At 53.8% G+C, this 16673-nt stretch overlaps 1 protein-coding gene and 1 long non-coding RNA gene across 3 annotated transcripts in view; one reads left to right on the forward strand and one right to left on the reverse strand.

The window, feature by feature from the left end:
• The window catches only part of LOC150008081 (uncharacterized), a 597743-nt gene that overhangs the window by 130169 nt on the left and 450901 nt on the right, over window positions 1–16673 (reverse strand). The gene's annotated exons all lie outside the window — the stretch shown is intronic.
• On the forward strand, window positions 10086–14943 carry PLK2 (polo like kinase 2). The gene is made up of 14 exons (XM_090276101.1): window positions 10086–10356; window positions 10694–10801; window positions 10897–11013; window positions 11132–11261; window positions 11501–11588; window positions 12009–12104; window positions 12192–12390; window positions 12477–12624; window positions 12956–13053; window positions 13367–13496; window positions 13738–13978; window positions 14090–14219; window positions 14464–14574; window positions 14681–14943. The coding sequence occupies exons 1-14, from the start codon at window positions 10111–10113 to the stop codon at window positions 14870–14872; spliced, it is 2034 nt and encodes a 677-aa protein (XP_090132227.1). The 5' UTR covers window positions 10086–10110; the 3' UTR covers window positions 14873–14943.

Raw genomic sequence — 16673 nt, forward strand, 5'->3', positions numbered from 1 at the left:
CACGGTGTTGGGTTCGCTGTGAAGAACACGCTTGTTAACTCCATAGAGCCACCCACAGGAGGCACAGAGAGATTACTTACCCTCCGATTGTCAACAACTTTCGGCCCAGTCAGCATTCTTAGCACGTATGCCCCAACCCTCTGCGCCACCACCGAAGAGAAAGAACAGTTCTACCATGCACTGGACGAAGCGTTATCCAAGATTCCCAGAAGTAACGCTCTCTATCTCCTTGGAGACTTCAACGCAAGAGTAGGAGCCGACCACATGGCCTGGCCCACCTGCCTTGGAAACTTTGGGAGAGGAAAGATCAATGAGAATGGTCAGCGACTGCTTGAGCTTTTGTGTCACCATGGCCTGTGCGTGACAAACACATTCTTCAAGTGCAAAGAGATCCACCAGGTGTTATGGAGGCACCCCCGCTCCCGCCATTGGCACCAGCTTGACCTCGTCGTCACCAGAAGAACGGATATTGGCAGCACCCTCCTCACCCGCAGCTACCACAGTGCAGACTGCGACACGGACCATGCCCTCGTGGTAAGCAAGGTGCGCATAACGCCGAAGAGGTTGCACCACTCCAAGATGAAGGGTCACCCACGCATCAACACCAGTTGTGCCAGCAACCCAGTTAAGACCCAGCAATTCATCAACAGGATGGAAGATGCACTCGGCGAGGGAGTGGCGGCAGATGACATTATTGAATCCAATTGGCCACGTCTCCGCGACGCCATATACAACTCCGCCATTATTGCTTACGGGAAGAAAGAGCGGAAGAACACTGACTGGTACGAGGCTCACTGGGAAGAAATGGAACCCGTGATCGAGGCTAAGAGGAAGGCCCTACTGGCTTACAAGGTCACGCCCACTCCCAGTACACTTCAAGCTCTACGGGCTGCCAGGAACAAAGTCCAGAAGACCGCCCGCCACTGTGCCAACACCTATTGGCTAAACCTGTGCAGAAGCATGCAGGAAGCCGCCGATATAGGCAACGCACGAGGAATGTATGAGGGTATCAAGAAGGCAACAGGCCCAATCCCCTCCAAGATCGCCCCCCTTAAGTCCAAGACAGGTGAGGTCATCACTGACCAGGAACAGCAAATGCGGCGGGGGACCGAGCACTACCTCGAGCTGTACGCAACGAAGAACACCGTAACAGACACTGCTCTTAAAGCCATCCCAGACCTACCAGTCATGGAGGAGCTAGACACCCCACCTACTGCGGCAGAGCTCGGCAAAGCCATCGACCGCCTCGCTTGCGGGAAAGCACCAGGAAGCGACGGAATCCCTCCAGAAATCCTAAAGAGCGGGAAACCAGTCCTGCTACAGCCGCTCCACCATCTACTCTGTCTCTGCTGGAAGGAGGGTTACATCCCCCAGGATATGAGAGACGCCAACATTATCACCATGTACAAGAACAAAGGAGACCGCAGCGACTGCAACAACTACCGGGGCATCTCTCTCCTCAGCGTCGTCGGCAAAGTATTCGCCCGGGTCGCTCTTGCCCGCCTGCAGACCCTTGCTTCCCGCGTCTACCCAGAGTCCCAGTGTGGCTTCAGAGCTGGCCGATCAACAGTGGACATGATCTTCTCCCTACGCCAGCTGCAGGAGAAGTGTCACGAGCAGCATAAACCACTCTACCTCGCCTTTATCGACCTCACGAAGGCGTTTGATCTGGTCAGTCGAAGCGGTCTCTTCAGCTTGCTACGGAAGATTGGCTGTCCACCACATCTGCTTGCTGTGGTCATGTCCTTTCACGACAACATGCACAGCACGGTGTCCTACAACGGCGCAACCTCTGAGGCCTTCCCAGTCAGCAGCGGAGTAAAGCAGGGCTGCGTCCTCGCGCCTACGCTGTTCGGAATCTTCTTCTCCATGCTCCTCCAATACGCCTTTAAGGACTGCAGCGAGGGTGTCTTCATTCACACCAGATCCGATGGCAAGCTCTACAACCTGGCCCGTCTACGAGCCAAGACCAAAGTCAAAGAGGTGCTCATCCGTGAGATGCTCTTCGCCGACGACGCAGCTTTGACATCACACTCCGAAGAGGGACTCCAGCAGCTAGTCACTTGCCTTTCCCACGCATGCAAGGAGTTCGGACTAGCCATCAGCCTGACGAAGACGAATGTTATGGCTCAAGGCACGGGAACTCCCCCATGCATCACCATTGACGGATACACCCTGGAGGTTGTCAACGACTTCACTTACCTCGGGTCCACCATCTCGAGCTCTCTGTCAGTCGACTTGGAGGTCAACCGGAGAATCGCCAGGGCCGCCACAGTTATGGCCAGACTGAACCGGCGAGCGTGGAACAATTCCAGCCTCACTGAGAAAACCAGACTGCGCATCTACCAAGCCTGCGTACTCAGCACTCTCCTCTATGGCAGCGAGACGTGGACCACCTACGCAAGGCACGAAAGGAAACTCAACAGCTTCCACATGAGGTGCCTGCGACGCGTCCTGCATGTCGCCTGGCAGGATAAGGTCCCCAACACCGAGGTGCTGAAGCGAGCCAATATGAGCAGTTTGCATGCAGTTCTTAGCGAGAGACGCCTCAGGTGGCTCGGCCATGTCAAAAGAATGGATGCAGGCCGTATCCCCAAAGACCTCCTCTACGGCGAGCTAGCAGAAGGCAAGAGGATGACAGGGCGCCCAAAACTGCGGTTCAAAGACATCTGCAAAAAGGACATGACACAATGCTCCATCAATCTCAACACATGGGAAGTTCAAGCAGACGACCGCCTAGCCTGGAGGCTCACGGTCAGGCAAGGTACGTCACGCGCGGAGGCTGCGCGCAACGAGGAGGCGGTCCAGAAAAGATTGAGGCGGAAGCAGCGTCAACAGCAGCAACAACAGCCATCTGCCTTCACCTGTACCAAGTGAGGCAGGGATTGTCACTCCCGAGTCGGACTGCACAGCCATTCTCGGCGGTGCAGATAGACTCTCAAGAAGCTACGCCATCGTCTCTCGAGACGGACAGCTGCCGACGACGACGACGACGACATCATGAAGTGATTACCACAATAAGTTTAGGTAGCATTCATCATCTCATATAGATACAAAATAAAAGAAAAAGAAAAACTGTTTTTTTCCTTGAAATGAGAACTCTCAAAACCTCCTCTCTGGACTTTCCTTTGTATTACACAGCAGCGTTAACTTTGGAGGGAAGCTAAGACTAATCTAGTCAGTTTTTTCTTCCTGGTTTTAATGTCCTGTTGTAGTGCTCAGAGATGTCCCAATACAATACATTTCGAGGTCAGTAAACAATAAGGGACCTGTTTTTTTCAAATAGCTTTTAAAACAGTCGAATTGGACCTCACATCAGTATTACAATAGTATGACCAAAGAGGGTTCTTCCCACTCAAGCAAATGCTTTTAAGGGGCTACAGGTTGACATTGGTCCACACATAAAATCCCACCTGAACGGGGTTTCCCTGTGAAGTTGGTGATGAGTCTCGGAAGGTTCTCCGCGCAGCGGACTGGAGCGTGTGAGGAGGGGGGCCCTCTGGCACCACTTCTCATTTCTCCGCACACTTTCTAAGAAATAGTCCTAAACTAGCAGGAACTTGCGAGCACATGCACGGAGGATACGCAGACTGCGAGAACTCAGAGGGGACGGGAGGACGATGTTCCCTAGAAAGGTTTTTTAAGATATCAATAAGACAGGTTTTTAATATTAATATTTACAAAAGGGTTTCACTTCCAAGAAAGAGGAAAAGCTAACACCTTTGCTTGCTTTTATTTGGGTTATATTCTCTTAACAATTTTTTATTTATACAACTTTAAATAAGTCGTATTTAGGAAAAAACGTGCCCTTGAACATAGATTCAGAAGTGAGATGACTTCTTATGCTGAGGTGGCACAAGGAATTGACACCTTAGACGTGACAGCACTGACTGGCGGTACCACTTCTCACCAGCAGAGGGAGCGCCAAGTCTACAGCAGTGAGAGTAGTTGCGGTTTGGGCAACGGCGAATGAGGGGGTGCTCTTGAAGGGAAGCAGTTGCCACCCCAAAATTTATCTTTTGGAATATTGACTTTAAGCTGGTTATTAAAGAACAAAAGACTCAGAGGAAAACCTTTGAACTCCCCCTAAGTGCCTAAAAGGAATTTAGATAGAGGACCTGCTCCACGAAGGGGGTGGACTCAGTTTCCTGCAGTTGAACCTGGGCTGATGTGCAGTGGGCGGGGCGGAGCCAGAGAGGCCCCTTTGTTCAAGGCGGTCTCTGTGCCCGCTGTCCGTGATGGCCAGCAAACAGTCACTCTCCAAACACTGGCTTCTCCGTCCCCTCCTGAGTTGCCTTTCTGCCCTTTGAAGTCCCCAACTGCCAATGGCATGGAAACCTCAACTGCCCGGCACTTCTCCTGGTCTCTGTGCTTATGGTCCCCCCAATCCGTATGCATAAAATAAACTTTGGACGTTTGCTCCTGTGAATCTGTCTCTTTAATTTGATTATTAGCCCAGCTAGAAGAACTTAGAGGATGGGAGGAAGAGTCACCTTTTTAGTCGTCACACCCTCTAACACTGTTGTTACCATGCCCAGAAATTGGTCAAATGAATGTTAGGTGGGTGGGTAGGTAGGCAGGCAGACAGGTAGACGAACAGAGAGATGAACAAATAAAACTTTGGCCAAATACTTAGACAAATGTGTAATGTAAACTTCATCGAAGATTACTGGCAGGACTTGCCACTGAGTTTTAGTCCTTTACAAAATGCTGATATGTCAAAATGAACATAACATAGAGAATATGTAATGGACTTAACATTTAAATACTAAAATTAACCTTTTAAAATTATTTTTATTTATTTTCAGAGAGAGGCGAAGGGAGGGAGAAGGAGTGGAGAGAAATATGGGAGTGAGAGAGAACATTGGTCAGTTGCCTCTTGTGGGTGCCCGACTGAGACGGAACCTGCAGCCCAGGCGCATGCCCGGACTGGGAATTGAACCAGCGACCTTTCACTTTGTGGGTCGACGCCCCACCCACTATGTCAAAAATGGTTTGTGAAGTTTCTTGGTACAATTGACATTCTGGCCAAATAATTCCTTGCTGTGAGGCTGTCTTATGCATTGGAAGGTGTTTAGCAGCCCCCTGGCCTCTCCCCACTCGAAGCCAATAGCGGGAGATAGTTACTGATGAAAATGAAAAAATGTGTCTTTTATTTTACAGAAAAACTAAAGAAACTTTTTGGTCAACCCAATACTAATTCTTTGTTGGTTATACGCATGCTGATATGTCTGCCAATTTATAGCCTGTCTTTCACTTTAAGCTGTCTTTGGATGAATCAAATTTCTTAACTTTAATTTAGATAAATTTGTCAATCTTTTGTTACAGGGCTAGTGCTTTTCCCCTTTATTGAAGAGACCATCCTTTCCTCATAGTATATTGTTAGATATACATATAACTGGTGTTGGGACACGTGGGCAGCCGTGCGGAAGAGAATGAATCAGGACCATTTTTTTTTTTTTTGCAATGGTCGAATAACATATATATTTTTAATTGTTTTTCTATTACAGTTGTCCCACTTTTACCCCATTGCTTCCCCCCACCCTGCCCACCCCTGCTCCCATAGTCAGTCCCCACCCCATTGTCCATGGGTCATTTATACTAGTTCTTTGACTAGACCCTTCCCCTTCTAACCCCCTTCTCTCCCTCCCCACCCTGCCTTGACACTGTCAGTCTGCTCCTTGTTTACATGCCTCTGGTTTGATTTTGCTTGTTTGTTTGTGTTGTTCATTAATTTCCTATATTAGGTGATATCATATAATATTTGTCTTTCATTGCCTGGCTTATTTTGCTAAGCATAATTCTCTCTAGTTCCATCCATGTTGTTGCAAATGGTAGAAGTTCCTTCTTTCTTTCTGCTGCATCGTATTCCACCGTGTAAATGTACCACAGTTTTGTGATCCACTCATCTACACAGGGCATTTAGGCTGTTTCCAGCACTTGGCTGTTGTAAATAGCGCTGCTGTGAACACAGGGGTGCATAGGGGTTTCAGGATTCTTCAGGTATAATCCTAGCAATGGAACTGCTGGTTCAAAAGGCAGTTCCATTTTTAGTTTTTTGAGGAAATTCCATACCTTCTTTAATTTCTTTCTTCAGTGTTAATGTAGTTTTCCGAGTATAGGTCTTTTATCTCCTTGGTTAAGTTTATTCCTAGGTACTTTGTTTTTCTTGTTGCTATAGTAAATGGGATTTTCTTCTAGTTCCTATATCTGGTATTTTATTATTGGTGTACAGAAATGCCTTTGATTTCTGAATATTGACTTTGTACCCTGCTATTTTGCCAGATTCACTTATTCGGTTGAGTAGTAATTTTGTGGAGTCTGTAGGGTTTTCTATGTACACTATCATGTCACCTCCAAATAATGACAGTTTTATTTCCTCTTTTTCAATTTGGATGCCCTTTCTTTCTTTTTCTTGTCTGATTTCTGTGGCTAGAACTTCCAAGACTATGTTGAATAGGAGTGGAGAGAGTGGACATCCTTGTCTTGTTCCTGACCTCAGGGGGAATGCTTTCAGTTTTTGCCCATTGAGTATGATGTTGGCTTCAGGTTTCTCATATGTGGCCTTTATTATGTTGAGGTGGGACCACTATCTTTATGCCGTGCACAAAAATCAACTCAAAATAGATTAAAGTCTTGAATAAAGTATCTGAAACTATAAAAACTAATAGAAGAAAACACAGGGGGAAAGCTCCTTGATGTTGGTCTTAGCAATGAGTTTTTGGATTTGGCAACGAAAGCAAAAATAAACAAGTGGGACTATATCAAATTAGAAAGCCTCTGCACAGAAATGGAAATAATCAAGAGAATGAAAAGGCAACCTACAGAATGGGAGAAGATGTTTTCAAATTGTGTGTCTGATAAAGAGTATCCAAACTATATGAACTCATACGATCGATTTAATATCAAAAAGAAAAACAATTTGACTCAAACATAGGCAGAGCACTTGATAGGCATTTTCCAAGAAGACATACAGATGGCCAACAGGTACATGAAAAGATGCTCAGCATCACTAGTCATCAGAGAGATGCAACCAAAACCGCAGAACACCACCTCACACCTGTTAGAATGGCTGTCATCAGAAAGGCAAGAAAGAACCAGTGCTGGTGAGGATGTGGAGAAAAGGGGACCCTGTGCACCGTGGGTGGGATTGCAAATTGGTGTAGCCACTGTGGAAAGCAGGGTGAGGTTTCCTCCAAAAATTAAAAATAGAACTACCATCCCACCCAGCAGTCCCAGTCCCGGGTATACAGGCAAAGGAAACAACATCGTGATCTCAAAGAGACAGCTGCACTCCCATGTTCACTGCAGCATCAGTAGCCGAGGGGTGGAACCCACCTGAGTGGATCGATAAGTAAACAAACTGTGGTCCATATACTCAATGGAGCATTATCCAGCGTCAAAAACGAAGGGACTCCTGCCACTGGAGATCACACGGATCGCCCCTGAGGGCATTATGCCAAGTGAAATGAGCCAGACAGAGACACGTGCCTAGTGCCCATCCCCACTTCTGTGTGAGATCCAGAGAAGGCTGGTGGCTGCCAGGGCTGGGGCAAAGGCTGTCAAACGTCCTGTTATGAGATTAATAAGCCCCGGAATGTAACGTGCAACACGGTGACTGTACTTAACAATACTGTATTGCATATTTGAAAGTTGCTAAGAGATTAGATCTTAAGTTCTCATCACAAGAAAAAAAGTTTATAACTATGCATCAGTGATGTAAACTGTGTTAACCATTCCATAATACAGACAAATATCAAATCATTATATTGTTTACTTAAAACCAATACAACGTTGTATGTCAATTATTTCTCAGTTTATAAAACCTTTCCCTACTCTGTGCTCAGGTTTGTTGCTGACGCATTCTACTTTCCCTCCCGAGAACATGCCTGGGCATGGCCCAGGCTGTTCTTCACCCTTAAGTCCTTGCTCCACCTAGAGGAGGTTTTGCCCGTGTGTGCATGTTATGGGTGGGACAGTGTCCCCCGCAATTCATATGCCGCAGTCCTAACTCCCAGCACCCCAGAATGTGACTGTATTTGGATATAAAACCTTGAAAAAGGTAAATGAGGTTAAATGAGGTCACATGGGTGGGTCCTAATCCAATCTAACTACTGTCCCCATAACAGGAAAGTTGGGGGCACTCAGAGGAGAGGCCATGCGAGGACAGGAAGGAAGGTGGCCCTGCCATTGGAGGGGGGAGGTCTCAGGAGCCACCAGGCCTGCACCTTGATCTTGGATTTGAGCTGCAGAACTCTGAGAAAATGCATTTCCGTTGTTTGAGGCACTGGGTCTGTGGTATTGTGCAGTTGCAGCCTAGAAAAATAACTGAGTGTAAGACACGGAGGACGTGCTTTGTATTGATGAGAGAGAGAGAGAGAGAGAGAGAGAGAGAGAGAGAGAGAGAGAGAGAGAGAGAGAGAGAGAGAGAGAGAGAGAGAGAGAGAGAGAGAGAGAGACACCAGTCCCCTCCCCGCCCCGACGGGGAATAGAAACCGCGACCCTTTGGTTTACCAGACGACACTCCAGCCAACTGGGCGCCGGCCCGGGCATGAATTCCACTTTTCTGTAAGGAAAACCATTGTGTCCAGTCCCCGCTCTCCTCAGGGACCCGTGGCGCCGCCGGCATCGGTCCCCGTTGCTCCACCCACACGTGGCCCTGCTAGGCTCCCTGTGCCAGCCCGTCCGTCCGTCCGTCCGTCCGTCCCTGCGAGAGGACCGAGCTCTCACAGCGACGGCTCGGTGGGGAGTCGCGATGGCGGCCGAAGAAACGCCTCCCCAGCAACTGCACCTACGCTTTCATATGAAGCTCTAAAGATAAACATTTTGTAATCGAAGGTTTCTTCTTCTGCGCACCGCAGTTCCCGCTCTGACCACACGATGGCACCACCAACCAACACACCAAACGTGAGCCGTTGCCCGGGAGACGCCAGGGCGCCCCCGCCGCACGAGCGTCCCATCAAACGCCCGGATGCTCGGCCGACGGACGCCGCCGCGTGAGAAACGTCCAGCGGCCTGTCAAGCGCTCGAGCGCACCTGGTAGAACACGCCCCGCAGCACGCGACCGGCGGGACCCGGGTAACAGAAGGACAAGCCGATCTGCTCCTCGCTCTTCACCGTAGAAACCCCTGACCAACCGTAGACAGGTCTTCGCCGACCAATGGAACAAAGACGCGCGGCGAAACTACGTCGGGAAGCGAGGCAGCACTTTCCAAGCGGGGAGCCCTGTCCGGGCTGCGCAGCCACGGTCCCGGCGAAGCGCCAGGTCAGGGCCCCGCCCTCCCCGCCCGGGGCCGAGCCGGGCCGGCAGCTCCTGTCCCTCGGCGGCGTCGGAGCCCCGGGACGGAGGTCTCATCGGCCGCACGAGCCGGACCCGACGGCGGGCTGCGGTCGCCCCTTTTCCGCGTCCCCCGGGGCCGTGAGCCTGCCACTGACCACGAGGCCCGGCTGGCCGCCCACGGGTGACCTCAAACACACGGGGCACCGAGCGCCTCCGCGGCCAGCCCGGCCGGCCTCTCCGACGGCCCCTGGCGCCTCGCACCGCGGACTCCCGCGATGTCACCCGTCAGTGGAGCAGGGGTGGTGTCCCCGCACCAGCGTCGTGCATGGCCCCTTCGGAGGCACCAGCGGCGGTGACTCCCACCGCGAACCCTCACTGGGCCGGGCGCCGACCCCTCACCGCCGCCGGCTCCCTGCGCTGCGGGAACGCTCCGCGAGGGGGCGCCCTGGGGCCGCGCTCAGGCTCCGGGTGCAGCGCGGAGGCCGCGCGGGGTGTGCGAGGCGCTGGCGGCGCGTCGCCCTGGTTACGGGCGGTCAGGCTGCGGGGCGGGACCCGCGGGCGCGAGGGCGGGCGGGCCTCCGGGCTGTTCCTCAAACCCCAGGGTGCGCCCTGCGGCGGACGAGCCGGCCGTGCCGGGACGTAGGACCCCCCCACTGCCCTGTGCCCACCCCGTGGCCCCGGCTCCGCTCGCCCGCGCAGCGGGGGGCGGGGCGCCGTCGTGACGTAGCCGCGAAGCCCCGCCCCTCGAGGCTATATATAAGACCTCGCGCTCGCGCTCGCAGCACTGGAGGCGGCGGCGGGCGGGCGGGCGTTCGGGCGGCGGCGCGACCATGGAGCTGCTGCGCACCATCACCTACCAGCCGGGCGCCGGCGCCAAGGCGGGCGAACAGCCGGGCAAGGCTGGCGGCGGGGACGCGAAGCGCAGGCGGCCGCCCGCCCCCGAGGAGCCGCCGCCCCGGGCGCAGGAGCCGCCGGCGGCCCCGCAGCACCGCTACCACGCGGGCGCCGAGGTCTCGCGGGTCGTCGTGGACCCCACGACGGGGAGACGCTACTGCCGGGGCCGGGTGTTGGGCAAGGTGAGCGCGCCGCCAGCGCGCGTCGGGTCCGGGCGCGGATCCCCGCGGTGGCTCCGCCCTCGGCGCCCCGCCTGGACGGGTCTGTTCGGGTCCCGGGTCTCACCGCCCGACCCAGCGCCGCCCGAGGCTCCTCCGTGACCAGGGACCGGGCTCCGCTGGGACGGCTCCCGGGGAGCTTTCCCGCCGGCGAGGCGCGTTAGGAAACAGACTGCGTCCCCAGCCCTTCCCTCCCGCCCGTCCCGACCTTTTTATTTTCCTTTTTTCCTTTAATTGAGAGCACATTTGCCGTCCTCGGCTCTGCCGTACTCAGTGCCGCCCCGGCTTTGTTTCCTTGCAGGGCGGCTTTGCCAAATGTTACGAGATGACAGATTTGACGAACAACAAAGTCTACGCTGCGAAGATCATCCCTCACAGCAGGGTGGCCAAGCCCCACCAGCGGGAGAAGGTGTGTGTGGGGCTGGGCCAGGGCTCGCTCTGTGCGGGTCGCCGGGGCCCCCTGCGCGCCGCCGCGGTGCTGAGCCCTGTCGCCTCTCCTCCCAGATCGACAAGGAGATCGAGCTGCACAGACTTCTGCACCACAAGCACGTCGTCCAGTTCTACCACTACTTCGAGGACAAAGAGAACATCTACATCCTCCTGGAATACTGCAGCAGGAGGGTAGGTGCGCGCCGGGCGGGGGCGGCAGGGTGGGTGCAGGGGGTTGTGCCCAGCAGTGACGTCTCCCGACTCTGTCAGCCGCGTCTGACACCTTCTGTCCTCCTCCTCCTCCTCCTAGTCCATGGCCCACATCTTAAAAGCCAGGAAGGTGCTGACGGAGCCCGAAGTCCGATACTACCTCAGGCAGATTGTGTCTGGACTGAAGTACCTTCATGAACAGGAAATCCTGCACAGAGATCTCAAGCTCGGTGAGTGAGCCCTTCCTGCCGAGGCCGACTCTGCGTTGGGGATGGGAGTTCTCTCTCCTCTCCTGTCTCGCGCTCGTTCCGTGTTCCTGTTGCCAGCTGGGATCTGGCCTGTGCAGCCTCGCTCCTGAACGGGCGACTCTAATTGTCACCACGTGGCCGCTCGCCCCCAGAGCGACGCTGTGTGCACTTGCGTGGCGCGGCTCTCACACGGGTTCACGCCGGCTTTGTTTACTTTCTAGGGAACTTTTTTATTAACGAAGCCATGGAGCTGAAAGTCGGGGACTTCGGTTTGGCAGCCAGGCTGGAGCCCGTGGAACACAGGAGGAGGTGAGACCCAGGAAGGGGCGCCCACTGGGGTCTCCAGCCAGTGTTTGGAGGAGGCCCGCGGGTGCTGGATCTATCTGTAAAGTGCAGCAGTGTTACCCCGAGGAAGCACTGGGTGCTCCCAGGGGCCGGCCAGGGCTCCTCGAGTCTGTAAGCTGATTGGGGAGGAAATCTGCCCTATGTTGGCTGATGAGGATAAGATGCCTGGTCTCAGTTGGCTAAAACCACTGTCATGTGGGCTGAGGAAACTACACGCGTTAAGAAAACTTTCCAAAGTCATTTGGTCAGATGTCAGCTGCTCCAGTGCCAGACCCGAAAGCCAGGTGTTTCCCACTAGAAACCCAGCCCAGGGCGTTCACAGTCTGTCCGGGATCTCGTTTAAACAAGGGCAGTTCCTGACGAGCCTCTGTGCTGTCTCTGCAGGACCATCTGTGGCACCCCGAATTACCTCTCCCCGGAAGTCCTCAACAAGCAGGGCCACGGCTGTGAGTCCGACATCTGGGCGCTGGGCTGTGTGATGTAAGTGGGGGAGCCAGTGACCTCGGAGTTTTAACCTTCGGAAAGTTGCCGTGCGAGGTCCCTAAAGCCGCGTTTCCCTCCTCTCAGGTACACGATGCTACTGGGCAGACCCCCGTTTGAAACCACAAACCTGAAGGAAACGTACCGGTGCATCCGGGACGCGCGCTACACCATGCCCTCGTCCCTGCTGGCGCCCGCCAAGCACTTGATCTCCAGCATGCTGTCCAAAAACCCGCAGGACCGCCCGGGTCTGGATGACATCATTCGACATGAGTTTTTTTTGCAGGTTGGTATGTTTCTTCACTCTCTGGGTCACGGGCCTGCGATCCCAGTTACGTGTCAGGCCACAGCACGTCTTCTCTGTGCTCACAGGGCTTCACCCCGGACAGACTCCCTTCCAGCTGCTGCCACACTGTCCCGGACTTCCACCTGTCCAGCCCGGCCAAGAATTTCTTTAAGAAAGCGGCAGCTGCTCTTTTTGGTGGCAAAAAGGACAAAGCAAGATATATTGACACACAGAGTGAGTTTTAAGACCTCTCACTGTTCTGTAGCCAATATTATATTTAAATTCGATAACTTAGTTAAAGAGCCTTCTGTGATAGCATTATGTAGCTGGTATTTTTGTATACTAGGGAACTTTTTATAGCATAATAAATTCACACTGCAATATGCGTGATAGCTTTCTGTGTCGTATACATTACCATGTGCTTCTTGCATAATTGCAGCTAATGGCAGTGATAAAAATGCTGTGTTGGCCTTGGATGCTCACAGCTAGTTATTAATACAAAATGAGGAAATACGGCTAGCTCTGTTCCCCCCTTGTTAGGGTGATTCTTTTCCTTGATTTACAGACAGAGTGTCTAAAGAAGATGAAGACATTTACAAGCTGAGGCATGACTTGAAAAAGACTTCCATAACGCAGCAGCCGAGCAAGCAGAGGCCGGAGGAGGTAGGCCGGGAAGAGCAGGCAGACGCCAGCACTCCATCCATCTTCACGCCTGGCCCACTGTCGCTTGTCCTGCAACTGGTGTGGCTCAGGCCTGTGGTATTTGCGTAATCCTCTTCCAGCCCTTTGAAAGGGAAGGACCTTGTCCTGCAGCTTACCTGTGCATGCAGCTGACCTACTGCGCTGGCTGTTACCTGGCCAGGGTCCCCTGCTCTGCACGAGGTTTCCAGCAGCTTCCGCAGCCTCATCCCAAGCTCACTTCTCAAGTGAACGAGTGTTAGATGCTCAACTCATGGCCGGCTCCTCTCTTTCCCAGGAGCTGCAGCCGCCGCCCATGACAGTGGCCGGGCTGGGGACGACCACCGTGGAGGGCAGGCAGCAGGGTGGGGACGCCATCCGGATGATCGTGAGAGGGACCCTGGGCAGCTGCAGCAGCAGCAGTGAGTGTAAGTGCCCCTCCTCCCGTCTCAGGGGGGAGCCCGTCGGTGCCAGTGCCCAGCCTGAGCCCCCGAGGAGCCTCTGCGTTCGCAGTGCGAGTCCCACGGAGCAGGGGCAGAACTAGGGAAAGCGGATAAGACTAGGAAGAATTTCAAGTTCCAAGTGTTTAGAAGGATTAGTGGAGGGAAATTTAGCATCTGCTGAAGGCTATGGCTTTTTAATTATTCTGTAACTTTCTCTGACGGTCAGGCCTTGAGGACAGCACCATGGGAAGTGTTGCGGACACAGTGGCAAGAGTCCTTCGAGGGTGTCTAGAGAACATGCCGGAAGCTGACTGCATTCCCAAAGAGCAGCCCAGCGCCTCCTTTCAGTGGGTCACCAAGTGGGTCGATTACTCCAACAAGTACGGCTTTGGGTACCAGCTGTCAGACCACACGGTGGGCGTCCTTTTCAACAACGGGGCGCACATGAGCCTCCTTCCAGACAAAAAGTGAGTGTCCCTGGGTCACGGGGTCCTGCCAGGTCTTCCGTCTCGCACGGCAGAGACCTGGAGGCAGAGACTGACCCTGCTGTCCTTCTCTCCCTGCCCCGCCCGCCTCAGAACCGTCCACTATTATGCGGAGCTCGGCCAGTGCTCTGTTTTCCCAGCCACAGAGGCCCCGGAACAGTTCATTCGTCAGGTGACGGTGCTGAAGTACTTCTCTCACTACATGGAGGAGAACCTCATGGATGTAAGTGCTGTGGCTTTGGAGCGGTGATGCGGGGTGAAGCCCTCCAAGTGCCCCCCAAGTGCCCTAGAGTCCAGATGTGGGGCCTGGCCTGCCCTCTGCTGAGTCAGACCCTTCGGGAGGCGGGGCCAAGGGTCCCGGGCGATTCTGTCACCAGCCTCGGCCTCAGTGGGGGAGGCTGGGCTCCGGGAGCACTGAGTGCCGCTGCAGTGTCTTCGGAGGCACTGACCCTCCTGATCTGTCACAGGGGGGAGACCTGCCCAGTGTTACTGACATCCGAAGGCCGCGGCTCTACCTTCTCCAGTGGCTGAAGTCTGACAAGGCCTTAATGATGCTCTTCAGTGACGGCACCTTTCAGGTACACATGCCCCTCGGGCAGGTGCCTGTGCTAAAAGCTGCCTTCACCTTGTTGGTTCCGTCATGGACGGAGCAGAGCGATCTAATGCCCTTGTCTGTGTTTAAAGGTGAATTTCTACCATGACCACACGAAAATAATCATCTGCAGCCAAAATGAAGAATACCTGCTCACGTACATCAACGAGGACAGGATGTCCACCACGTTCAGGCTGACGACGCTGCTCACGGCGGGCTGCTCGCTGGAGCTGAGGCACCGGATGGAGTACGCCCTGAACATGCTCTTGCAGAGGTGCAACTGAGCGCCCGTGGCCCGCGGGGCTCCGCCCGCCGTGCGGTCTGCGCTGCCGGGCAGCGGTCTCCAGCACAGGGGCGGGGGAGGCGCAGTGGTGGTACGAGGACAGTCCCTCCGGCCTGTGGGACCGGCCGAGGCTGCGGCTCCTGAGCGGGACCGCCTGAGAGAGGACCAGGAGGCAGTCTTCCTGGACGTACCTGCTTTAGAAGGGGTTTCAGACGATTTCACAGAAGGTGCATTGACTCTTAACTTCTCTCGGTTGAGAGCATTTCAGACAGAGGACTTGGAACTGTGAATATACTTCCTGAGGGGGGGAGATGGGAGGACGCTCCTGTGCCCTTTAGAGGCTGTGATTGGAGCAGCTTTGGGCTGCCAAACTGTGAACTATGGCCATATATAGGGTTTTTTTTGTTGTTGTTTTTTTGTTAATTTTTGAAGATACTTGTGGCTGGAAAAGTGCATTCCTTGTTAATAAACTTTTTATTTATTACAGCCCAAAGAGCAGTATTTATTATGAAATGTTTTTTAATGTTGGCCGTTTTACACTGCTGGCAATAAAGCATAAAGAAAAGTGGGAACACTGCTCATCCGGTCCTCTGTCTTTGTCACGGTGCACGACAGGGGCACAGCCCGCCTGAGCCTGGACTCGGGGCAGCCCGAGCGTAGACACGCACTGGAAAGCTCGATCTTGACTTTTTCTAATAACAGTTTCCAGGAAGTTAGGGGAACAGAATTACTGCTCTTGTTACAATGGACAGGCCTCCTGCCGAACACCAAACCAGTTTCTCTCCGGAGGGTTTCCTCTGGACCTGCTCCTCTGTCGTCCTGTGTCAGCAGGTGCAGGAAGTTTGTCTTCGGGGGCAGGACGCTGTGTCCTGTGTGCATGTACCACCCAGTGCGTGACCCAGCTCAGACCTGCCCATGCTCTGCAGCACCGCCAGCAAGGCCTGCACAGCCAGCACGCAGTCCCAGAGGGACGGACCTCACACGTCCGTCATTTTGTCTTCCTCCTGGTGCGTGGTGGCTGATGATGTGTGGGAACCAACTCTAGTTTCAAATGATCAAGTTGTCCAAGAGGCAAATCTGTGCTGCTCCTTTTTCATTGGGATCTGCTTTTTGACGGGAGCAAAAAGCTGCTCCTCCTGTCGCCCTGAACTTCCAGGGACCCATGCGAGGACTAAGACCTTTCTGCTTCCTTGTGACCCTGCTGGAGGGGAAGGCTCTCCCGTGGGAGGGACGCAGTCACATGGGGGGTCCTGGAAAGTTCGGTGCAGAGATGGTGACTGTAATGTCCCATTTCTCTGAGGTTATTACCAACTGCGCCTGATGTACTTTATTAACAAAAGTCAAGCCTGGGGAATTTGAATTGGATATTCCACAGGTTCTAGATTGCTGGTTGGAACTCTGGCCAAGTATACAACATGAGTCTTTCTTAAATGGCTTAGAGCCCCCCCCCCCCCCCCCCCCCCCCCGTCGGCAGCCGTCCATCTCGAGAGACGATGATGTAGCTTCTTAAGTGTCTATCTGCACCGCCGAGAATGGCTGTGCAGTCCGACTCGGGAGTGACACGGTATCTGTCTCCTCCCGTGTTGAATCGACATCTTGCGATGACGCTGGAGTGTCCTCTCCAGTGGAGCTGAAGCTACAGAGCCTGGGCAGGGTGATATGGAGGGTCTGCTGTTGCCCATGCAGCAGACCCCCCCTCTCTTCGCAGCTGAAGGGTCCAAGGGAAAGACGGAGTCAATACAGCTTGGCTTCAGGTGCGCCGCAGGAGTTGCCGGTGTTGACTACAACGTCAAACCGCCTTA

Source organism: Furipterus horrens, unplaced genomic scaffold, assembly GCF_987537825.1.
Source record: "Furipterus horrens unplaced genomic scaffold, mFurHor1.1.pri manual_scaffold_5, whole genome shotgun sequence".
Taxonomy (NCBI): domain Eukaryota; kingdom Metazoa; phylum Chordata; class Mammalia; order Chiroptera; family Furipteridae; genus Furipterus; species Furipterus horrens.